This window comes from Silurus aristotelis (genome assembly GCF_946808225.1).
Source record: "Silurus aristotelis genome assembly, chromosome: 22".
Classification (NCBI taxonomy): Eukaryota; Metazoa; Chordata; class Actinopteri; order Siluriformes; family Siluridae; genus Silurus; species Silurus aristotelis.
The window spans coordinates 10,545,556-10,572,119 of NC_139595.1; the positions used below are offsets into that span (position 1 = coordinate 10,545,556).

General features: G+C 37.4%; 1 protein-coding gene and 1 long non-coding RNA gene across 2 annotated transcripts in view; one reads left to right on the forward strand and one right to left on the reverse strand.

The window, feature by feature from the left end:
• LOC310717791 overlaps nucleotides 1-26,564 on the forward strand; it is a 54,817-nt gene that overhangs the window by 16,734 nt on the left and 11,519 nt on the right. The gene's annotated exons all lie outside the window — the stretch shown is intronic.
• The window catches only part of cadm3 (cell adhesion molecule 3), a 97,744-nt gene that overhangs the window by 11,682 nt on the left and 59,498 nt on the right, over nucleotides 1-26,564 (reverse strand). The window contains exons 3-7 of the mRNA XM_083525974.1: nucleotides 10,813-10,968; nucleotides 6,394-6,546; nucleotides 5,987-6,124; nucleotides 5,142-5,312; nucleotides 4,708-4,798 (exon numbers count right to left, since the gene is read on the reverse strand). Coding sequence (XP_083382100.1) covers nucleotides 4,708-4,798; nucleotides 5,142-5,312; nucleotides 5,987-6,124; nucleotides 6,394-6,546; nucleotides 10,813-10,968 — 709 coding nt within the window. The remainder of the gene's footprint in view (nucleotides 1-4,707; nucleotides 4,799-5,141; nucleotides 5,313-5,986; nucleotides 6,125-6,393; nucleotides 6,547-10,812; nucleotides 10,969-26,564) is intronic.

Genomic DNA, 26,564 nt, shown 5'->3' on the forward strand with positions numbered 1-26,564 from the left:
TAAATCAGAATCAGAATTCAGATGTATTTATTGTAATAAATAATAAATGATTGTAAAATAAACAGCATAAGTAACAGTGGTAAGACACAAAACTTATGCATTATTAGCCACTATGTCCATCTAACCTAAACCACATCCTCCTCATAAAGTGCAATGTTACAATAATAATAAGTAGTGATCAGTAATAATATTCTAATATGTATTAGGTATTAGCATTTATTTTATAATACATAATTATACATGTATTATAATATAGTATTTATTTGATTGTACATTTTTGTGCTAGCAAAGTGATGCAGAATGGCAATTATAAATGAGAGAAAGAGAGAGAGAGCGAGAGAGCGAGAGAGCGAGAGAGAGAGAGAGAGAGAGAGAGAGAGAGAAAGAGAGAATTATATTACAGCTGTTTAAAAAATATTCAAAATGTAAAACACTGGCATAATATCTGCTCAGACACATATGGCAAAAAAAATGTGCTCTCCAGGAACATTTTAGTTCCCTAAGGCACAAACAATTTCATGGTACAACAGTGCTCCTTTAGGAATCATTAACTGAACTAACTAAAGGTAGACAACACTGACACGCAGTCAACTGAAATTTTTGTACGTTCAATCCACAATACCTTTTTTATGAAAAATTCTATTCAATTCAATTATTAATTTATCATAGAATTTAATAAAGACACAGATATTTACTAATTTAATTATTTATACTAATCCAAAACTAAACAGATTTAGCAATGACCTGTAATGCAACAGTGCACCAGCAGGTGGAGATATATTTTATTCTACTAGGGGCACAGTCAGATTTACCTACACCAGCCCTACATAACATCTTACTCCACATTAGACCCACTCTATATATAAACACCCACTTTAAATACCATCCATGTCCTGCCTATATTCTGTGCCACCCAGATGAGGATGGGTTCCTTTTGAGCCTGGGTCCTCTTAAGGTTTCTTCCTCATGATATCTCAGGGAGTTTTATTTTGCCATTGGCCATTTGGACATTCGCCATTGGCTTTCTCATTAGAGACAAACTTAGACACTTACACATTTTTTATATCCACCTCATCTCTGTATACAGTACATTATCTACACATGTACGGTGTGATTAAAGATATAGGTGTAGATATAGGTTAGATATAGACAATGTGAATAGCCATTCGTTCATGTAAGGAAATTACGTATTTGATCCTTAGACGTTTCTTTTTGGCTAACAGGCACGTAGGTTCCCTGTTTTGTTCTGCTGAGCAGTTTATCACCACTGCAGTTCGGACACTGACAAGGAGCTTGGGAGATCAACACTTGGTTTATTAAACATTGAGATGTGAAATTCATACATTAACCACAGTGGATTAAACAGTGCATTTCATCTCTCTCTCTCTCTCTCTCTCTCTCTCTCTCTCTCTCTCTCTTTACACTCTCACTCTTCTTGCAGTATTAACTCCAGATCTTATTTAATGTTGTAGTACATCATTTATAACCTTAAGTTTTACTAACAATTTATTAGAATTTACTTAGCAATGTGATTTATTATTAACTTAGACATAGAGACATACCTGGCCATGCAAGTGCGCATTAATACCCTCCTTAGTTACCATAGCAACGATCAACCTCGCCAAACACAACAAACATCATCCACATTGTATGACCAAATCTTTCAGATTTTTTTACTAAGGAAGTAATTGTAGACATCCAGACTATGATAAGTTTTACCGCTTCTCTTGTGTAGACGCACTTGGCCTCAACCAGATCATAATACAGGTCTGGATACAGTACTTCATGTAAACATTTAATGTTCTGAGTGAAAAGTTGTCACCTTAATATCTGATTTAAGGGGTCCAGTAATTCCACGTTATCATCTATTTTTAGCTTTTATAAATATCTTAACTGTTCTATTTTTGCTAAACTTAAAAAGTATGTTAGTATGTTTATTTTGGCATCACTATGCTTTAAAAATGGCACCACCATTAAAAATGAAATACCAGAAATACTTTAGGACCAGACATGCGCAGTATCAACAAACATTTTTGTTATTGTTCGCATCCTTAAAATGGTCTTTAGGGTGTTTTTAAGGATAAATCTCAATCTCAAGAATTCCCCCAAACATTAAACAGTCTTCAACATCTTCAATGTTGTCCGGACGTAATTTCATGAAGATGATTCAGCAAATAGTTTTCTGCTTATTTAAAAAAAATTCTAACTGATCAAAGAAACAGAGCAACTACAGCTGCAACGTAAAGGTCCTACACTGTGCTCTATCTGTTAAAGTGGTAAATTCTGACCTCCAGACTCTAAGAGAATGATGAGACAGACATTCTGTCACTGGCTGGGGAAACAAGGTGAAGCCTTAAAACTCAGCAGTAGAGAATAACATCCAGGCTTGCTTCCTGGTATGCATATTTGACGTCAGTTAATCACACAATATCTAAAAATGCAAGCATATAATTTGGTGAGCTATAATTTTCTGCTGCCAATTAGGAAGATTATGCTTGTGAAAAAAGTAGAAATAGAACTTCTTTTGTAACTTTTCTTTGTTCAGATGGCAGAGTCTAAGTATTCATTTCTAAATTGTTCTTATTTTGCTTGCTTTGGTATTCAAGTTTCATTTGCGTAGAACAAAAAGAAGTGGAATGACACCTAAAAGAGCAAAGAAATTGCTAGAAGTTCAAAAGTACTAAAATGAATGAATAAACAAATAAACCAACAAAAAAGTTTCTGTTTTCTTGAGTATCTTTATATTGTTTTGTTGATGCATTCACTGCCAATCATGCAAAATAAATTGCCTGATCTCTCTAAATGTTTGACAATACCACTGAAGAGCCAACATAAAATAGATATACATATTAGCCTGTGTTTCACAGACCAGCTGAACAAATAACCTCAAGTACACAACTGAAAATAACTGCACCACCTGTGTTTGTGTACCATAATATGCTTAAATATCAAGCCAACTATCAGCATGATATATTAAAACTGGAAAAAGTAATTGGAGATGCTAAAAGGAATTACATGAGACTACATGAATTTGGGGGAGTGGTGGCTCCAGCGGTTAAGGCGCTGGGTTGCCGATCGGAAGGTCTGGCTGCCACTCTTGGGCCCTTGAGCAAGGCCCTTAACCCTCTATGCTCAGGGGGTCCCTTACGAGGGAAATATCAAGGTCCGTGACGTGGGGCCGCCTTCCCGTGGGCTCACCACCTGCAGGAGGGACCGTAAGGGACGGTGCTGTGAGGATTGGGCAGCAGTCGAAGGCGGGATGAGGAGGATGTGGCTTGACAGCCCGATCCCTGGACATGGAGAAGTGTCTGGGGAATCTGCTAAGACTGCTGCCCCCGCGACCCGAATTACGGATAAGCGGGAGAAAATGGATGGATGAATGAATAAATGAATACATGAATTTGAACATTATAAACATACAATCCTTTTATCTGCTCTCATAATTCCCAAAAGATTATGAGATGATGGTAAAAAAGAATTTAAAAAATATGATTTAAAAAAGAAAGAAAGTGCAATGCTGATCTCAGTTCTTCACCTTGGCATTTAGTTGGCATTTAAAATTTCCAATAGTGAGATCTCACTCTTTTTTCTCCATCCTACCACTGTGCAGTGTAATGGAAAAGTAAATGCACTAGACTGCATTAGAATGCAGCAGAATACATTGGCAGTAAAATAAGAATGGTAAAGTTATGCTATATTTATGCATATGCAACACAGTCATGTATACAATCCATAAATTCTAAATCTAGTTGTTTTTACTGGGGCTCAAGGGTGCACTATTGAAAATCTACTATCCTGACCTGGCTTTAAAACCTCTAAGAAAAAAAAAAAAAAATTTTTTCATATATATTACATTATTTACAATATTAGGTACTGCATTATTTTAAATTGACAAACTATTTTAGCAGACAGTTAAAACAATTAAATTTAAAAGCATTACACAATAAGGATATCACAAAGGCATGATATGATTCGGCAAATTCTTAAACTTAAACTGATTCTGCATTTCACAGTCTGCCAAAATTATCAAATGCCTTGAGGACATGAAATCCCTGAGCTCCTATTAAGTTGGCATTCATACAAGCAGGATGCACACTGACTAATTTAAAACTGTCTGGAAGCTTTTATGTTACAGACAGAATTGTGAAATAAATTTAAATACATTTTTACTGCGATAGAATGAAAACAAATGCATTCACACACTTTAACCATTTAAGTTAATTCACCACTATAGATAGTTGTTTATCCACCCGATCTGTTTTGACCACAAACCGCAAGTGTAAAATGCATCAATTTTACCTTTTATTGCATAACATAAATTTTTTTTTAAGAATGATAAGAGAAACCACCTTAACATGCTTAGAGATCCACTTGTTGCAGGGGTGTAAAAACACCACGCCAGTCATTTTCTCTTAACATATCTCTTAACTCTAAAATAAATGTTTATATTTATTAAAGAAATAAACCCAGTTCGACCAGAAACTTGCATAAGAGTTAAGAAATTTTCAGCTGGTAAATAGGGCAAGTGCAGAAAGGCAGAAAGCATGAGAAACAGAGCAATGAGAAGGCAAGAACAATGGTATCGAAGAGGTGATTCGATGAAGAGAAGGAGAGAACTAAGATCAATAACCTGATTATATCAAGCTTTTGTCCCTAAAAATTTTGTTTGTGTGTGCATGTGCGCTCTTATTGTGTGTGCACTCTTACTCAGGATTTCCATTCCCCATGCAATGCAGAAAAAACCTCTCTCCCTCTCGAGGCAGGTCGCTTTCAGGCTTAATCATGACACTTGGGGAGACTTGGGAAAGACACACACAAATACCGTTAAACATGCTATAGTGTAACCCTAGATCACATAGCTTATATGTATTTATTTTTATATTTTTTATTATTTCAATATAATATTTATGACTTATTCCAAAGCTCTTTGTATTTTATACTATCCTGACCCTCACCTATTATTAATAAAATAAAGAATTTAAAAATAAAGATTATCTTGTTTTAAATTAGTCTGTCAGTGTTGTGGGCGATGCTACAGGCACCGACTTAATTTCCTGACTTAAATTCTACTTCTACACACAGTGTGTTGAATTAAATTGTGCCATGCAGTAGTGCTGTAATAATGTGTGTAAGTGTCTTACACAGCACACTCAAAGGCTGTTCTGTCCTTTTCTCTCCATTTGTGATGGATGGATGGTCTACAGCACAGCCGATCATGGCATTGTTATCACTTCTGGTCACCCGCAGCGTGAGCACACTTGTCACTGTGTATGTAGGTTCATTGAGGTTTGACTCCACCACATTGGGACGAGCTTAATAAAATAACAAAATTAAAAAAATTATTAAACTATGGCAGATAAGTCATAACCCAGGCATGTTGATCCACATTTTAATAACAATAAAATTAGCTTTAACATAAAATCCACATCATTTGTAGCTGCAGGCTGTGAGCTATGAATTTCCTTTTACATGATACAAAATGCCACATATAAATTAACTAAGTGATCCAGATGTATTTTATACCATTCAACACATACATCAGTTAGCCAAAACATTAAACATTTCTGAAGAATGGCAGGGAGCATTATGATTTCGAAGGAGACCACTGCCTCTGTAAATGTAGATGTAAATGTAAATAACATTCCTATGAGTGGATGCTTGCAACCATGTTTAGGTAGTGTGAATAAAAGCAACAGCCACATTAATCCCAGCACCCAAGGTTTCCCAGAAAACATTTCCCAGAGCATCACAATGCCTGACCACAAGAGAATTCATAACTGATCAGTTCAAGCCACCTTTTTCCATTGTTCTGATACTCAAGTGACAATCGGTGGCTTTTGATAGTCAACCGGGATGGCATTCTTGCGTGGCAATGTTTTGGATAAAACAAGATGCCACAGGGATTAATGCATGCCAAACCTTACTTATTGTGTTTCAATGCTAATGTAATGTGTGTGAATATGTAAGTGGGTGTATGTGTGTGTACCTTCCAGCTTTTCCTGTCCTTTATACCAGTACAACTGAGCAGGAGGTTTGCTACCAGTGCTGGTGCAGGTAAGTGTCACACTCCCTCCTTCCTGCACTGGATCTTCAAACCCTGTTATTACTGGCTTCCCGGGAACCCCTGAGTGAAAAAAAAACATGGAGAAGAAGAAAGTAAGAAAGGAGAAAAGAAAGAAAGATAGGATAGATAAAAGGACAGAGAACCAGACAGAAAAGAAAGACAGTGAGAGTGAAAAGAGAACAACAGTTGACAGTAAGATATGTAAGACCTAATGAAGCCTTAATTATAATGATTACCAGAACTTCAGCATCTGGAAGAGCAGCTGTGGCTGTGATATATACAACATGCACCTACCCTTTACACACATACACACATGCACAAACACCTACCTAGTACAGTTACAGTGGCTCGAGCAATCCGTACAGGCATGGTGAATATGGAGCAGGTGTATTCTCCGTCATCTGACAGTTGCACATTGGAAATGGTAATTGACAATTCTGTGGGTGTGGACTTATGTAGCTGGATACGATGATCTCTCAAGGCTAGGAAAGAAAGCCATAAAAAAGAAGAAATGAAGGAAACAAAAAAATAACAACAAAAAAAAGAAAAGAAAAGAAAATTTGTTTTAAAATAAAACTTTTTTTAAATGCAGTTTCAAAACCATACAAAACCCCCCAAAAACCCCCGTGGTTATTGAGGTGAAACTTATGGTTTATCAGAAAATGTTTTTTTGTCTCAGTTTTTTTGTCTCCATCAGATACTATTCTCTTCCAGCTATGCCTTCATCTTCTCTCTCTCTTTGTCTGCCTCCTCCCTCCTTCTCTCTCCCAAAATCTCCTTAATTAACCCTACTGAAAATACATTATTTAGATTTAGTGAAATGGAAACAATACAAATGTATTTAATATTCATAAATATATGTGTTTATTATACATTTAATTGAATTCAAACTGAACACTCCTTAATTTTTGTACAAATCTAAAAAGAGAGTGGTTTTAAGCAAAGCATCCGCCAGTCAATTATGGTAAACATATTTGTGTTATACATGTACAGTTTGTAACTGTACATGAACAGATGAACAGATAACTGCTAGTTTTCATATTTCCCTTTATTAAGGTTTAGCCTTATGGCTTGTGAAGTGGGCTAGTACAAGGTTTCTATCCTGTATTAAGCATGCATTGTTGGGGAACACTCTGGATATGGGAAGGAAACCACCAAGAGAGGAACAAAAGATAATATAAGGGAGAATGTGTGATTAGCACTGCAAAGAGAATAGTGTTGCTATCACCAGAATAGACTTTTACGTGTACCTTAACATGCTAGCAGCACCTATCCCCTAGCTCACTGGTTAGATAAACAGCAACTTTGGGAGAATAAGGGCTGCTGGTGAGAGACCTAACACCAGCCAAAGTATTCTGCATCACTGGCAACAATCTCAAAAGTTGCAACAACCCACTCAACTGTATTAGCCATGGTTAGCCAAAGGCCAGCTTGTCAGGAAAGTGACTGTGGGATTGAGCCAAACTGCCAAGGGGAGCCACAGTCTGTGGAGATAATGTACAGTTAGTCCCATAAATATTTTTTACACTGGAAACATTATTGTTATCTACCAGAGTATTTACTGTAGGTCTGAAGTCTGGAACTTACAGATATTATCGTTTTCCCCCTGGTGATGTTCAGCCAGGCCATTACTGCAACTGCTAAGGAATGCTCAACTAGATTTAATTTAGGTGATTGACTTGGGCATTGCAGAACATTCCACTTCCTTGCATTTTTTTTCCTCTCAATGTATGCTTTTCAGGTAATTGTCCATTTACACTATAAATCACCATCTATTGAGTTTAGTACCATTTGGCCAATTCTGAGCAAATAATATTGCCCTGTACAGATCAGAATTTATTGTACTGCTTTTGCCAGCAAAAATACATTTGAATCTGTTTTACTGGCAGCCATTTATGGGCACACCATAAGGTGGCTGTTCCCTGCACATCATTCTTGTGCAATTGATCATTGCTTGCTCTGTCCATATGTGGCTCCAGAACTGTCTTGGATATTTTTGGCTCAGTTTGGTCCTCCTGTTTTTAAGGATTATCAATGATTTGGCACAATTTTATTTATTTTAATGTTTCCTTCGTTTTTTTCTCTAACAGGGAAGAAATTCTTCTGGCATAGGTTTGGTGTTACCAGTTTGTTCTTTACTTTTTAATAATGTAGCAAAATGATGTTTTTTCAATCGCTCTGAATGGCCTGTTATATAATACTTTAGTCTAATGATGGCATAGATAGATAGATAGACTTCATATTAGAACTCAACTGTATCAGATTCCAAATGCAAATGCCATACTTGAAATCAACGTTAAATGTTTTATCTAATTACTTATAAATGGAATACAGTGGGGAAAAAACACACAGCTGAAACAGATAAAGCCACCAACAATTACTTAAACAGATCCCTTAAAAAAAAAGAGGAACTACAAAAAATTACTAAACATTACTGAATCCTACACCATTCACCTTAACATTGCAGTGGTCAAGGTTAGTGTTATATTTAATATGCAAGGCGATTTTAATTAAACAGTCCAGTATTAAGACTGAACTGATGTGCTTAACAGGCACATAAAGTGCTCTATTTAGAAAAGCCAGTAAATTAAAAAGCCAGCTAGTAGAGAAAGTATTGTAAATTATAACTGTTAATTAACAGTTAATTAGGTGTTTATTTAAAAGAAAAGTTGCTAAATCATGCAAAAGAATTTACAATAATTGTTAAATACATTAGTCTGTTTTTATTTTGAGTTTTGCCCTTGTCCCTTTTTATACCCACTCATGTTACCCGTTGCCAATTAATCGCAGTAGTTACAAAATGTTCCTCCAGATTTTTTTTTTATTATTGTTTTTTTTTATTTTTTTTTTTAACACCTACTTTTTTCCCCAACATTTTTTGGAAATTTGTTGCGCCCATCAAACGCACAATTACCAATTTTACTTAAAATGGTTATTTCCTCAATGTAAACATCTGATATGTTTTCTATGTTATATGGTTTTATGAGATTTTCAAATCATAATGTCCCAAATGTTTTGACAGAGTTGCTCAAAGGTTATGAATTTGAAACCTTGTTAAAAAGCTAAAGGGAACACCATAAAATCTGCAAAAACAAGGAGAGAGGACTGGTAGAGAGTTGCTGACTAAGACTATTAAACAATCAAACATTGTAAAATCATCAATTTACAGAAAGAAACCTCTGCAAATGGTCATTATTTTTTTGATTATACTATAATTAATAAGGATTTTAATATTGTTGCCAACAAAATAATCAGGTGATTCCCTAAAATTTTCAGAAAGTAAACGAAGGATGTGCTGCACTAAAAAGTCTACTCTGCATTACTGTATAAGTTGAATTCGGAAAGCTCTGTGCATTATTCTTGCACCTTCTGCAACAGTAAACACCATGCTGATGAGAGAGTTCAACAGAGAATGTCCAGACTGCTAATTCAGATAACCACTCCTGCAATTGTGGTAAACAGAAAAGCTTCACAGATTTCACAATTTGTCAAATTCTGTGGCAGAGGGGCTACAACAGCAGAAGACCACATTCTGACAGGGTTCCACTTCTGTCAGCCAAGAACACAAAACTGAGGCTGTAGTGGGCACCGGCTCACCAAAACTGGACAGCTGATTTGGAAAAGCAGAGCCTGGTTTGATGAATCTGGAACTCTGCTAAATCCTGCAGATGGTAGGGTCAGTATTTGGTGCCAACAGTTTAAATCCATAGACCTACCCTGCCTTGTGTCAACAGTCCAGGCTGGTGAATTTGGTGTCAAGGTGTTAGGAAAGTGCATCCCTTCATTTTTACCAAAAACCTATCCATCTTATAATGGCTACGTCTAGCAGGATAATACAAATTGCAACGAAGCAAACATAGTCTCAAACTGGTTTGATGAACGTGATCATGAGTTGAATGTTCTTCAGTGAATTCAATAGCACACCTTTGGCATGTGGTTGAACGGAGGACTCGCTACATAAAAGTACACCTTAAAATCAATCAATCAATCAATCTATCTATCTATCTATCTATCTATCTATCTATCTATCTATCTATCTATCTATCTATCTATCTATCTATCTATCTATCTATCTATCTATCTATCTATCTATCTATCTATCTATCTATCTATCTATCTAATCTGATGTTATTACAGGTTTCCTAATAAAATGGTAAATGTGTGTAGCTTGCAATGTATTTAAGCCACTAAGACGAAAACAAGTGCTTTTTCACTGAGGTAAGTGTGGTTTCTGTATACGTTTCTGCAAAATCTGTTGTGACAATGTAAGCCTGATTTTCAACTTCTCTGTTCAAATTTCACTGTATTAATATTATTATTATAATTACTACTTGGAACCTTTAAGGATTAAAATTTTTTCTAAGGCAAATGTATTAATAGATATGTGTGAGTATGTGTATGCATATGTGTTAACTGCTGCATTATATTAGTGTATAAGACATACTAATATGTATGACAATCAGTTAAGTACATGTACTATGTATATCTCTTTTCTCATCATTTCATTAGGCATTTTATTGAGCAAATATTCCTATCTAAATGTTTTATTCTTCTTCTTCCTTCTTTCATTCTTTCAATAATTCTCATTCTTCTTCAATTGGGATATTTCTGTCAATCACAATTTCTCTGAGGTTTGAAATCACACACCCATCCATTTGTCCATGGGTTTATCCATCCATACTTCCATTTATCTGACCACTCATCCATCCAGGCACTTCTCTCCACCCACCAGTCCCTGTGTCTCTCACCTCTTTTAGCTCCAAAGTAGAGTGTCTGTTGTGCAGTGTTGGACCACTGGAGAGAGGAATTATCACTCTCCGCCACACGGCATGTCAGAGTCACCGTACCTCCCTCAGCAACTGTCTCGTCTGAGGTTACTGGCTGGAAAGGATCCTCTTCATCATCTACGGCATCACAAAACATAAAACCAATGCATCATATTGGTTAAAAAAGATTCAAGCATTTAGAGCTTAGTTTAGATCTGTGGTACAAAAATGCACAATACCCAAAAACCTGCTATATCTGAGTCTTGCTCAGAAACATTATAATGACGGAGATTCTAAATGTCTCGAATGTATCTGTTCATGTGCATATCTGTGTATGACGTTTTTGGCAATGATTCTCTCTCTGTGTCTAAATAAACAGTGTGGTGTGATTTCATGTCTACGTGTGTGCAAATGATCTGCTTATGATCTGGTAAATGTGTGTTTAATGCTAAAGTTGTGACCTCTACACTGACACTACAATACATTTTATTCTTTAATATTATATAACCTGCAATCAATGAAGGTACACCATTGTTGTCAACATGCTCATGAAACATCATATTCATGCTGAATAATAATCATTTATGGTCTGTGGAACTAAACGTGTATGCTATCGCATCATGGTTTTGTTTACATTTTTAGCAAACAAAACCTCTCTCTGATGCCCATGTTTCGTGTAATGCCCAAGGGTCCAAAACAAGACATGTCATACTGATTTTGCAGCTAATTAATAATATGCATAAACTTTACATGATAGTAAAATATTCTACAGGAACATTTCTGTTCCCCAAGCAATATAATATTACCCTGAAAGGTACAACATGGCCAAAGAACAGTTCAATTATTGTTTCCTTAGTCTAACTTCAGTGGATATACTTATACAATATCTCATAAGCAAGAGTGTGTTTTTACTGAATATTAATATACAATATAATTGCGTTCTTGCTTATGTGATATTGCTTTTATATAACGGTTATATATAGGAAAAGAAAGTAACATAAAATAACAGATTTTAGGCAAGCTATGATACCTTTCACATACACTTTTAATTAAAGTCCTAAGTTTTAATAAAAAAAAATTAAATAAAAATGTATATAAAATATTAATAAAATAGAAACATAAACCCAGTGAACATTGGTATACATTGCCATATCATTATTTATTCTTGTATGTTTCTATTTTATTAATATTTTTTATTATTATATATACATATTTTGGATACGTTTCAATATCACTTTGTATATACTTAAGAATTTGAATATTGTATGTAAATTTAGTCATTCCCAATGATAACCAATTAGGTGTTCCATTTAGTTATGGTGTGTTGATGATCAGCCAATCAGAATGGACAGAGATCAGAATGGACAGAATGGGGGGGCGGATAAAATTGTATAAAATTTTACCATGGTTTGATAAAAGAGCATGGTCGGCGCGAGAGATTGAGAGAGAGTGGTTTTCCGGTCTTTTTGGACTTTTTTTGCAGGCGGGAACAAAAGGCTGGAGGTTTTCTCCGCAATTGTTTTCCGTGGAATTTCGGGACAGAGTTGTGTTACAAACCGCCCCGAGGGGATTTACGGACCTCTTTGTCAAACCGGGACAACTCCACTTGTTAAAAGTTAGAGGAGGCTGACCTTCCCGAGTGAGGAGTGAGGAGCCATTTTCTGGCGGGAGACGCGTGACTTTTCCTCAGTGTTGGACTTGTTCCAGGATCCTGCTTAAAGACCGACCGAAACCTACACGTAACCATTAATCTTTGTGAGTTTTCACCGTAGCAGAGTGGAGAACTGAGTGAGTAAACAGTCTGACTGTTCATTGCTAAATTCACCAGTCATTCCTGATTGCCTGTAAGTGCACCACCGTGTTTGGGCCCCAACGAAATCCAAGCGGCACTTTACACACTTGCATAGCGATGTCCGGTTCGTGAACGAATCGTTCATTTGAACTGGTTCTTTTTAGTGAACCGGTTCACCAAATCGGACTGAATCGTTCAAAACAGTTCGCGTCTAAAATCAGCACTAATTAACAAAATTACCCAAGTTACTCACTTTTGAATATGTATGACCGTCTATCCGACTCAAAATAAATCGATATCCCTGAGAATGGGGTTCTTCTCTAGTTTTTCCAACAGTACACACATTAAACTGAAACATGCTGCTGAACAAGTGATCATCACTGAGCATGCGCATACCTGCCGATTCCGAGCAGCACACATACTGCTGTTCTCGAGTCACCAGTACTGTATCAAGAACAGTTTCTTTAGGACACGTCCGACATACTACTGATACCAACGAATTGATACTGAGCATGCGCAACCTACCGAGCAGTACGCGTGCTGTCTGACATTAATACACACACACACACACACACACACACACACACACACACACACACACACACACACTTTTTGGACTCCGATTCAGATGCGTTCGACATACTGTAAAGGCTGGTGCTGCGCTGCTGATATATGAGCACAGGTGAACTGAGGACTTAAATGAAAAGTAAGTTTATTTACTAACAACTTAAAACATCAACGTTTTGCACATCAGTGCCTGTATTGGGTGATTTAGTGCAAAACGTAAATGTAAGGAAATTTCTAAGAAGATGATGATGATGATTTAATTTAAACAGATAAGCTATATGACCTCATGCAATAGACATGACTTTATTTAAATGTGTTTAGTGTGTATGTTCATCCGCCGAGATGATGTTTGGATATGCATGACGTCATGACGTTAAAACGTAAAAGAACTGGTGAACCGGTTTTTTGAACCGGTTCTTTGAAACGAACTGTCCGAAAGAACTGATTCACAAAAAAGAATCGGACTTCCCATTACTACACTTGCAAGGTGGAGGTTTTGTTTCCGGGTATTGTGTTAATTCATATACGTGTATTACAGTGACTAGCTGCTAAATTGATCCATTTGCGTTCGGTACAGAGCTGTTTCTAAATCTTTTTTCACTTTAGTATCTATTGACAATTGAAAAAGCACAGATTTGTCATTTACCATAAACATAAGGATTTTTTTTGTTCTTTTAAGCTTTAGATTTTTATTTTCCCTTATATACAAAAAAATATTTTGATTAACTACTTTTATATTTGTTTCATTGTGCATTTGCATCCGGTTATTTGAATGTGATATTCTTTTAGAGGACAACTTCACACACTAATAGTGTTATTCAGTTTGTTTAAGTGAGAGTGATGATGAACCCCTACTGTTAATTCATTTGTTTGTTGTTAAACTTTTTTATTGGAGGCACTGTGACGTAAAATTATAGATTCAGTAACACCTAGATTACAGATAATCCAGCTAACTCCCCACCAATCGCTGGAGCCCAGGCCCTGTTGGTTTGCGCGCCGTTACTAGTAGTGTTACATTATTTATATATACAGTACAGACCAAAAGTTTGGACACACCTTCTCATTTAAAGAGTTTTCTTTATTGACTATGAAAATTGTAGATTCAGACTGAAGGCATCAAAACTATGAATTAACACGTGGAATTATATATGGAATTATATACATAACAAAAAAGTGTAAAACAACTGAAAAATGTCATATTCTAGGTTCTTCAAAGTAGCCAACTTTTGCTTTGATTACTGCTTTGCACACTCTTGGCATTCTCTTGATGAGCTTCAAGAGGTAGTCACCTGAAATGGTCTTCCAACAGTCTTGAAGGAGTTCCCCGAGAGATGCTTGGCACTTGTTGGCCCTTTCGCCTTCACTCTGCGGTCCAGCTCACCCCTAAACCATCTCGATTGGGTTCAGGTCCGGTGACTGTGGAGGCCAGGTCATCTGGCGCAGCACCCCATCACTCTCCTTCTTGGTCAAATAGCCCTTGATGCCTTCAGTGTGACTCTACAATTTTCATAGTCATGAAAATAAAGAAAACTCTTTGAATGAGAAGGTGTGTCCAAACTTTTGGTCTGTACTGTGTGTGTGTATATATATGTGTATATGTGTGTGTGTACACCGTAATTTCCGGGCTATAAAGCGCACCCATATATAAGACGCACCCACTGAATTTGACAAAGATTTTTATTTTAAACATAAATAAGCCGCACCTGTCTATATGTCTACATTGAAACTAATGAACTTTACACAGGCTTTAACGACAGTGTCTGTTACACGGGTGTAAAATGTTGTGGCTCCTTTAAGAGCTGAGCGGTATTTTGGGAATAGCCTGCCGACGCATTTTTTTCCGGTACTACTGCATGTGTGCAAGACCGAGGAATATGTCCTTATTATTTTCTGAGGCTCATTTCTAAGTTTCTTTTACTACCCTGTAATGCTGTTGCCAAGAAAAATAAAAAAGCACGAGTTTTAGAAACCTATCTGTGCTTATATGATTTTCTGTTGCAAATGGAGTTAGCGAGCTCTCCCTTCACCCAGACTCAACGCGTTACAACGGCTTGTATCTAAACAGTAGCCGACCAAGTAAGTCATTGTTCACTGTCTTCCTCCTTCCTTTCACAACTATTTCTCTCGGGAGTTTATCTTTTGGCATCATCGTGCGTTTTAAAAAAAAAACATTTTTCTCCCGATGCTGTGCAGCTCAGAACACAGGTTCTTTTCGTTTCCGTTCGGGAATTTCATTGGTCTAATTTTATTTGGCTCAGTTTTTTTGGCTTGAAGTTTGTAAAACCGGGAAAAACCCAAGAAAAATTCATAAATAAGCTGCTTCATTGTTTAAGCCACGGGGTTCAAAACGAGGGAAAAAAGTAGCGGCTTATAGTCCGAAAAATACGTGTGTGTGTGTGTGTGTGTGTGTGTGTATGTGTGTGTGTGTATATATATATATATATAATATATACTTTGTGTGAAATATCAAGTACCCCATATTATTATTATTATAATTTTTAAATAAAACATTTGTATAAAAGAAATACTGTTCTCGCAAGCTGTTATTGGTTAATTCTGAGCATAGTAAAATGTTCACTTTAGAACATTTTGCACACTTGTGGAAGAACGGTTTTGTTTTATGTAGGTATAAAGGTATATATCAGTTTTAATAATATATATTTTATTTATATATGTATTTATTTTTTTCCTGCTTTCCTTCCTTTACTTCACTTGAATTTGGTTGCCATGTCACATTTCAAGTTTTGACTGCAATTCTATTTCTAGAGATCTTTATGTCCTTCATAATTAAATAAGGCTAGTAAATGATAAGTAGATCAGAATAAATTAGATTTAACTTTGTCATTGTACAAAGTACATGTACAGAGCCATTAAAGTGCAGTAATAATTGTATTATACCAGAATTTATTAAAATCTGATTTATGTTACTATATATATTTTTACTTAGTACATTTTTGTAAACTGGCAAAACAAGCTATGAAATATTACTCCTGGTGTGACTTTTTTCTGATATACTATGAATAATCAAATTTAATCCCAGCTAGCCAGGCTACATTTGTAACACTTCACCTTTCTAGCTTTATTCTGTGACAAAAGCTCTGCAGGCAGCACACCCACATTGTATACGAGTACCAAAGCACTTCAAAAATTTAGAAGCAACAACTGCTTCTACATTTTTTACTACTGCATTTGCTCCTAATTTTCTGAAATAGTAACACCAGTGCTACTTCACTACATCTAATTTGAGCCTTGCATTAAAATAATTTCGCAAAAGAAAATTGCATGCTGCTATGCGACAGAGTCAGACAGGGAATCAGTCGCAGTTTTGAATATTTATTAGAACTGGCAGCCAAATAGAGAACGTGAAGCAAAATTGTAATCAGAAATAGACAAGTGGTTAGGAGATCAGCACACAGCAATAAAATGGCAAAATTCCAATGACAAAAACAGAATGAAATTAATTTAAGAATTAATATTAATAAAAATAAAATAGCATTTGCAGACGCAAAAGGCTTGGCGTGTTACTCCTAAAAGAGTTGTCATGAACATCAGTGTATATATACTGTAGTGTTTCTTTATTAGGAAAACATATACAGCTGGACATTCATTCAGTTTTAAAGTAAGCCAATCATGTGGCAGCAGCACAATGCTAAAAAAAAGAATACCAGGCAAGAGATTCAGATTGTTCATATTAGAATTTAAAATAAACATTTAATCTTATCATACAGGATAGCTGAAAATAGGAAAACAAATCACCTGGTCTTTTTTAAAATTTTGTACTAATTGTTGTACTAATGATTCTTAGATTCTTGTTCTTGGCTAACAGGATGGAACCTGATTGAGCTTGTGCTGTTGTAGTCCATACACCTCAAGGTTTTTGTGAAAGAGCTTGCATGGCCTTCACAGATCCCTAACCTCAACCCCACTGAATATGCCCAGGGCATTCTCACTCATCAGGGCCTGAACTCACTAATGCTCTTATAGCTGAATGGGCAAATCTTTCAGCCATAAGCCACACTCCAAAGTCTAGTGTAATGCCAGAGGCTTTTAAAGGACCAAAAGTGAGGTGATGTTCAACAAGCACATATGGGTGTACTGTAATGGTCAGGTGTCCACCTGCTTTGGCATATGCCAAATGTTTAGCATCCCGTTCAAAATTGTATGTTTTGTGCATTCTAAGATCATGTTCTGCATGGTTATAAAAAGTGCTTTTTTCCCCTTACTTCAGACTTACTGTTAGCTCAGACCAGCCTGCTCATCTTGTAATTAGTATTATAAATGTCACAAAACAATGGGCAAATAATGAGTACACTAACACAGTGGCGAGTTGTACGTTTCGCACCTAGGCATCAGTGGTGTCCTACCTGAGTCAATCAACCTCTTAATACCATCATTATGATGCCAAATAGATAGAAACCATCATGATATAGTATAGTATTATATAGAAATGCAGAGCGCTGCATCACAGGTATCTAATGCAGCAAAAATTAACGTTATTACTAAAGCAAGAAACCCAATTAACACAATTCAACAAGTCTCATTTCACTGCAGCCACAGCTGTACTGCCAACATTCATCATCTCTTACAGAAGCATAAATATTATTCTCATAAAATAACCCGGGGTTTTCCGTGCATTTCTATAAACAAATTTCTTGCATTTAAGTTTTCTTGACAATTTGTAATTCAAGCAAATTGGGTTTCTTTGCAAATCCTATCAAAAAGAAAACACAAAAGTATGAATGGTTTATAAAAAAAAACTCTCCTCACAATGTCCAGCTTTTGGTGAAAAGTCTTTCTTGTAAATGTCTTTGAATGTCTATATATATATATATATATATTACACACAGTGAGGAAAATAAGTATTTGAACACCCTGCTATTTTGCAAGTTCTCCCACTTAGAAATCATGGAGGGGTCTGAAATTGTCATCGTAGGTGCATGTCCACTGTGAGAGACATAATCTAAAAAAAAAAATCCAGAAATCACAATGTATGATTTTTAAACTATTTATTTGTATGATACAGCTGCAAATAAGTATTTGAACACCTGTCTATCAGCTAGAATTCTGACCCTCAAAGACCTGTTAGTCTGCCTTTAAAATGTCCACCTCCACTACATTTATTATCCTAAATTAGATGGACCTGTTTGAGGTCGTTAGCTGCATAAAGACACCTGTCCACCCCATACAATTAGTAAGAATCCAACTACTAACATGGCCAAGACCAAAGAGCTGATCAAAGACACTAGAGACAAAATTGTACACCTCCACAAGGCTGGAAAGGGCTACGGGGAAATTGCCAAGCAGCTTGGTGAAAAAAGGTCCACTGTTGGAGCAATCATTAGAAAATGGAAGAAGCTAAACATGACTGTCAATCGCCCTCGGACTGGGGCTCCATGCAAGATCTCACCTCGTGGGGTCCTAATGATCCTAAGGAAGGTGAGAAATCAGCCCAGAACTAAACTACTGTTGGTAATACACTAAGATGTCATGGTTTGAAATCATGCATGGCACGGAAGGTTTCCCTGCTTAAACCAGCACATGTCCAGGCACGTCTTAAGTTTGCCAATGACCATTTGGATGATCCAGAGGAGTCATGGGAGTAAGTCATGTGGTCAGATGAGACCAAAATAGAACTTTTGGGTCATAATTCCACTAAACATGTTTGGAGGAAGAAGAATGATGAGTACCATCCCAAGAACACCATCCCTACTGTGAAGCATGGGGGTGGTAGCATCATGCTTTGGGAGTGTTTTTCTGCACATGGGACAGGGCGACTGCACTGTATTAAGGAGAGGATGACCGGGGCCATGTATTGCAAGATTTTGGGGAACAACCTTCTTCCCTCAGTTAGAGCATTGAAGATGGGTCGAGGCTGGGTCTTCCAACATGACAATGACCCGAAGCACACAGCCAGGATAACCAAGGAGTGGCTCTGTAAAAAGCATATCAAGGTTCTGGCATGGCCTAGCCAGTCTCCAGACCTAAACCCAATAGAGAATCTTTGGAGGGAGCTCAAACTCCGTGTTTCTCAGCGACAGGCCAGAAACCTGACTGAACTAGAGAAGATCTGTGTGGAGGAGTGGGCCAAAATCCCTCCTGCAGTGTGTGCAAACCTGGTGAAAAACTACAGGAAACGTTTGACCTCTGTAATTGCAAACAAAGGCTACTGTACCAAATATTAACATTGACTTTCTCAGGTGTTCAAATACTTATTTGCAGCTGTATCATACAAATAAATTGTTAAAATATCATACATTGTGATTTCTGGATATTTTATTTTTAGATTATGTCTCTCACAGTGGACATGCACCTACGATGACAATTTGAGACCCCTCCATGATTTCTAAGTGGGAGAACTTGCAAAATAGCAGGGTGTTCAAATACTTATTTTCCTCACTGTATATATATATATATATATATATATATGAACAAATAAATTTCTGCTTCTGTCAGCCATTGTGGAATGAAAAAAAGCTAAATCCACACAATTACATTTGAGCGTTGCAGGCTGTGACAGATGTGGGCTTCATTAGTCTGCTCTCTGACCATCCAAGCAAAGAACATGAAAATGCTGATGTGTTCCTACACCGTCAAGCAGGCCTAAGATTAACCAAATTGCAGTCTGATTGGTTAAAGCAACAGCTTCAAGCAGCATGTATATGACTCTGCACAGTTCATTCTGCTGGCTTTAAGGGAATACCTGATGTGAACTGAAATTTGATTGGACAGAAATTCCAATGTAAAATTACACTCGGTGGCACAGCAAAGGCAGTGGACCCAAAAGATACGTTATAAAATGTAGAGAATAGAATATTGGAATAATTTTATATAATAGAATAATTTACTACATATTCATGGACAAGAATATCTAAAAAGCCTTGCTGGCCCTGCCACTACAAATTATATATAACATTATATTTAGAATGTTATTATATAATAATAATTTTATGAATTAACTTAAATAAGTTTGAACTAAATACACAGAGATGGTTTATTCAAATTTTAATATACTAAAAGTGCATACTAAAGTGTTGACTGTTCCTGAACAGTGAACACCAAACAGGCATACTTATCATCAATGTGTCACAGTTAACCTTTAATTTTCATTTCCTCATGTTGACACTGTCATCAGGTATTGATGAAAGTGTTGGACACTTTTTTTCTTAAATGCGCATTCCGATTACGGTTTATTTTGTGGTTAAAGTAAATTCCAAGTTTTCCACTCTCCCAGCTTTGGTAAATTTAAACACATAATGCCTAACCAATGCTCAACATTATGGTTCAAGTCCTTTCATGCATATACTGTAGTCAATACGGTACACATTAGTACAGAACTTCTCAAGATAGTGTCAAAAATATCAGCAGTAAAAAAATTTTTTATCTTAAACAACCCATGTTTAAAACAACCAATGCTGAATCCTCCAGTTCACAAACATACAAGTATTCTTTATAAAAAATAAAAGGAAACTTATTTTAATTATGTAATGAAGTAAGACTTAATATCATTGCTGCTTAAGCATAAACATAAGTCAACAAACATTATAGCATGGCTATAAATTACAGTAGCATTGACCGGCCAAAACGGTGCATAAACATTTATATTGCATCTGTAAAAAGAAAATAAATATCTTTAAAGCTTTGAAAAAAATTTAAGTTCCAGCAACACCCAGAAGCAAAATAATACCCACATCTTTCGCAATCTTGGTATAATGACATTTTTATCCCAGCTCAGCAAGATTGCACCACTTTGAACCCTTACTAATGTTTAAATGGGTAAAACCAATATGAAATCCAAAATATTTAAAATTCATATAACACTTGTAAATAAGCAGGATACTGGCTTCAAATTTCAAAGAGAATTAATTAGAAACTCCTTCTTCTCACTAACAAAGTAATACATGGCTAGTCATGCAGGTCAACCAACATTGTTCTACTCCAGTGAGGGGTAAAGCTTTTCATTTATTGCCAACCCCTAGATTGGGTATGTCCCCCCCAGCACATTGGTTCATCTTCTCCCATTATTTTGTGGAATATTTGTTATATATTATATACCGTATTTTCCGGACTATAAGCCGCTATTTATGGATTTTTTTCTGAGTTTTTCGGTTTCACAAGCTTTATGCCAAAACACTGAAACCCATAACATTAAACCAATGAAATTGCCGAACGGTTTAAAGTGAACCAATGAAACTCCTAATATTAAATCGGATGCGCTCCCACTGAATCGGGCCGCACCACATCATAAATATGGATGAGGTTCCTCTGACATTTGACCTGCCTCTCACTCGGACTGGCAACAGGAAATGCGAATCATTCGTCATGCTGAAAACAACCGGGCATGAAAAAACGCACTTCACCTGTGTTCTGAGCTGCACGGCATCTGGAGAAAAGCTTCACCGATGGTGATTTTTAAACGCACGACGATGCCAAAAGAAAAACTCTCGAGAAAAATTGTTCACTGTCTTCCTCCTTCCTTTCACAACAATGACTTTCTTGGTAGGCTACTGTTTAGATACAAGCCGTCACTGTCTTTCGTTAAAGCCTGTGTAAAGTTCATTCGTTTCAGTGTAGACACCTGTGGCTTATAGACAGGTGCAGCGTATTAATGTTCAAAATAATAATCTTTGTCAAATTCAGTGGGTGCGTCTTATATTTGGGTGCGCTTAATAGTCCGGAAATTACGGTACCATCCTTTTATTCTTATTCACCAAACACCTATACATATCATCATCATCTTCTTTCGGCTGCTCTTTTTAGGGGTCGCCACAGCGGATCATCCGTCTCTATACCACCCTGTCCTCTACATCTGCCTCTTTCACACCAACTACCTGCATGTCTTCCCTCACCACATCCATGAACCTCCTCTTTGGCCTTCCTCTTTTCCTCCTACCTGGTGGCTCCATCCTCAGCATTCTTCTACCAATATAATTTATGTCCCTCCTTTGCACATGTCCAAACCATCTCAATCTCGCCTCCCTCACCTTGTCACCAAAACATCCTACATGCGCTGTCCCTCTAATAAACTCATTTCTAATCTTGTTGATCCTCGTCACTCCCAACGAAAACCTTAACATCTTCAGCTCTGCCACCTCCAGCTCCATCTCCTGTCTTTTACTCAATGCCACTGTCTCTAATCCATACAACATCGCAGGTCTCACCACAGTCCTATAAACTTTCCCTTTCATTCTTGCAGATACCCTACTATCACAAATCACTCCTGTCACTCTTCTCCACCCACTCCACCCTGCCTGCACTCTTTTCTTTACTTCTCTAACACACTCTCCATTACTTTGCACTGTTGACCCCAGGTACCTGAACTCCTCCACCTTTTCCAGCTCTTCTCCCTGCAACCGCACCCCTCCACTGCCCTCCCTCTCATTCACACACATGTACTCTGTCTTACTCCCACTGACTCTCATTCCCCTTCTCTCTAACGCATATCTCCAGGCTCTTCTCAACCTGCTCCCTACTCTCACCACAAATGACAATATCATCCGCAAACATCATAGTCTAGGGAGACTCCTGTCTGACCTCGTCCGTCAACCTGTCCATCACCACTGCAAACAGGAAAGGGCTCAGGGCCGATCCTTGATGCAGTCCAACCTTCACCCTGAACCAGTCTGTCGTACCTACTGCACACTTCACTGCCATCACACTGTTCTCATACATCTCCTGAACCACCCTCACATACTTCTCTGACACACCTGACTTCCTCATACAATACCACAACTCCTCTCTTGGCACTCTGTCGTACGCTTTCTCTAAATCCACAAATACACAATGCAATTCCTTCTGTCCTTCTCTATACTTTTCCATCAACATCCTCAAAGCAAATAAGGCACCTGTGGTGCTCTTCCTTGGCATGAAACCATACTGTTGCTCACAGATTGTCACCTCTTCTCTCAGCCTGGCTTCCACTACTCTTTCCCATAACTTCATGGTGTGACTGATCAACTTAATTCCCCTGTAGTTACTGCAAGACTGCACATCTCCTTTATGCTTAAAGATCGGTACCAGCACACTTCTTCTCCATTCCTCAGGCATCTTCTCACCTTCCAAAATCCTGTTAAACAACCTGGTCAAAAACTCCACTGCCATCTCTCCTAAACATCTCCACGCATGTATGTCATCTGGTCCAACCGACTTTCCACTCTTCATCCTCTTAATCGCTGCTCTTACTTCCTCCTTACTAATCCTATCTACATCCTGCTTCACCAACTCCACATCGTCCAACCTTCTCGCTCTCTGATTTTCCTCATTCATCAGCTGCTCAAAATACTCCCTCCACCTTCTCGACACACTCTCCTCACTAGTCAACACATTTCCCTTTCCATCCTTTACTGCTCTAACTTGCAGTACATCCTTCCCAGCGCAGTCCCTCTGCCTGGCCAATCGGTATAAATCCTTTTCTCCTTCCTTAGTGTCCAACCTCTCATACAGCTCCTCATATGCCTTTTCCTTGGCTTTCGCCACATTCCTCTTTACCTGCTGCCGCATCTCCTTGTACTCCTGCCTACTTTGCTCATCACTCTGTCTATCCCACTTCTGTTTTGCCAATCTCTTTCTCGTTATGCTTTCCTGCACTTCCTCATTCCACCACCACGTCTCCTTGTCTTGCTTTCTATTTCCAGATGTCACACCAAGTACTTTTCTAGCTGCCACCCTCATCACTCCTGCAGTAGTTGCCCAATCATCCAACACCTCTTCAACACCACCGAGCCTCTGTCTGACCTCTTCCCTAAACCTCACACTACATTCTTCCTTCTTAAGTTTCCACCATCTTATTCTTCTTTCAGTCCTCACTGTCCTCCTCTTCTTCTTCACTTACAAAACCATCCTACAGACCACCATCCGATGCTGTCTAGCTACACTGTCCCCTGCCAACACCTTACAGTCTCCAATCTCCTTCAGGTTGCATCTCCTGCATAGCACATAGTCCACCTGTGTGCACCTTCCTCCACTCTTATGTCACCCTATGATCCTCCTTCTTCTTAAAATAAGTGTTCACCACTGCCATTTCCATCCTTTTAGCAAAATCTACCACCATTTGCCCTTCCACATTCCTCTCCTTAAAATCATACCTACCCATCACCTCCTCATCACCTCTGTTCCCTTCACCTACATGCCCATTAAAGTCTGCCCCAATCACCAATCGTTCTTTCCTAGGTACACCATCTAACTTACTCCAGAATCTTTCCTTCTCCTCCATCTCACAGCCCACTTGTGGAGCATAGGCACTGATGACATTTAAAATCATTCCTTCTACTTCCACCGTCACGATCATCACCCTATCAGAAACTCTCTTCACCGCCACTACACTCTTACTGTACTCTTCCTTCAGAATCACCCCTACACCATTTCTCTTTCCATCCACACCATGATAAAACAGTTTAAACCCACCTCCAATGTTCCTGGCCTTACTCCCTTTCCACTTGGTCCCCTGAACACACAACATATCTACCTTTCTCCTCTCCATCATGTCAGCTACCTTTCTCCCTTTACCCGTCATAGTACCAACCCAAACCTCCACTCTCCTACACTTCTCCTTTCCCTGCCGTCTCCGTAGACGTCTTCCTCCTCTCCTCCTCCTCCTTCGGCCAACAGTAGCCCAATTTCCACCAGTACCCTGTTGGCTAACGATACCTGTGGCGGTCGTTGTTAACCCGGGCCTCGACCGATCCGGTATGAAATTCTCATTTGTGATCCGCATATTTGATTTGGCACGTTTTACGCTGGATGCCCTTCCGAACGCAACCCTCCCCATTTACCCGGGCTTGGGATCGGCACTAAGAGTGCACTGGCTTGTGCATCCATAATGGCTGGGTTACCAAACACCTATACATATAAAGAATGTAATTAATTATGTTACATCAATTACTTCCATAAACAGCATGAAAGCCCAGTAATACGTTTAAGTATAACATTAGCTGACATGTAAATTATAATTTTTTTTTGTAATTTGTAATCGTAACCAATGTTTTTTGTAAAAAATTTTATACTAACATTAGACAAATGTCTGTGTCAATATTATCTACAATGCAGTACAGCAGTATAGCAAATGTAACAGTCATTGGACTATTTTAATATTTGTAATTTCTAAAATTCTAGGCAGAATATTTGATTGAATATTTGAATCAAGGAAGCTCTAATACTGGGATTACCCTATTAGGGCACAGGCTTAATGCTCCCATTCCAGACACTCAAATACTAGCAGTGACCTGATACAGGACTGCTGCAGCTTTCACTGTATGTGCTGAGTTATTTTTCACACAGCATCACACTTATAAATAGACTCTGTACAGCAGGGGTTTAAAAGACTTCACTTTTACACATGCACATCTGGCAATAGATGTGTGCACATCTGTTTAAATATTTTCTTGGTGTTCTTTGGAGATTATTGCTATTTAAACATTTAAAAATAAATTTGTACAAAATGTGTACTCTTTAAAGTTCAACTATATAGTGGGAATCCACTGACGTGAAACGTTATCAAAACATGTTTTTTAAAAGCAAACTAATTTGTTAATATAAAGAGACTGTTTCAGGAAAAGTCCTTAATGGTGATTAAAAATGCTTTAAAGAGATGCGAAAATTAGTAATTATACTTATGTTACTTATGTTAGTTGTAGAAATGTTCTAAAATGTTTAACAGGTAAAATTAAATAATGCCATTTTATTACTAATTGAATCATTTGATAGTAAACACAAGCTAAGTATCATGTCAATAACCAATAGTTAGTATTATATATCGTAATAGCTAGAGTGAAATGAGAGCTAATTTCGCATTAGCAAAGAAGAGTCATTAACTTGGCATAATTAGCGCTGTTTTATGTTTTGAAATCCTCTAAATGTCTATGCTTCCAACATTGGAAGCACCCCAGCAGCAAAGGAATGTGTCACAAAAGCAGGATCAAAATAAAGGACATCTGCAAAATATCTTCAGGACATTATAGCACACACAGGTATCATAAGGTATTCAACAGCTAGCAAATAAATATGTACTATACAGTTTGTTTTTCATGCATGTACACAAATACATTTTAATAGGTTGAAGACTGAACTTTGTGTTCTCTATTGTACTGCAATACGCTCTGCCCTGTCTGGAAACAGCATAGAATGTTTACTTGCAATAAATCTATAGATAATGTTTTAAGTTTCTAAAAAACTTAAATAAAAATTAAATAACCTTATTGTGATCTAATGTTAGCATTTGTGTTAGCCAATACCATCAAGCACAGCAGATTACCAGTCTAAAAATGGCCTCTAGCTAAGTTTATCCAGCACTGGCTTACTTATTGGTATCCAGTTATCCTTGTGTTAGCAATTATTAAGCACTCAGTAGTTCTGAGACATAAAGTGCAGCTGTAGGGAGCCT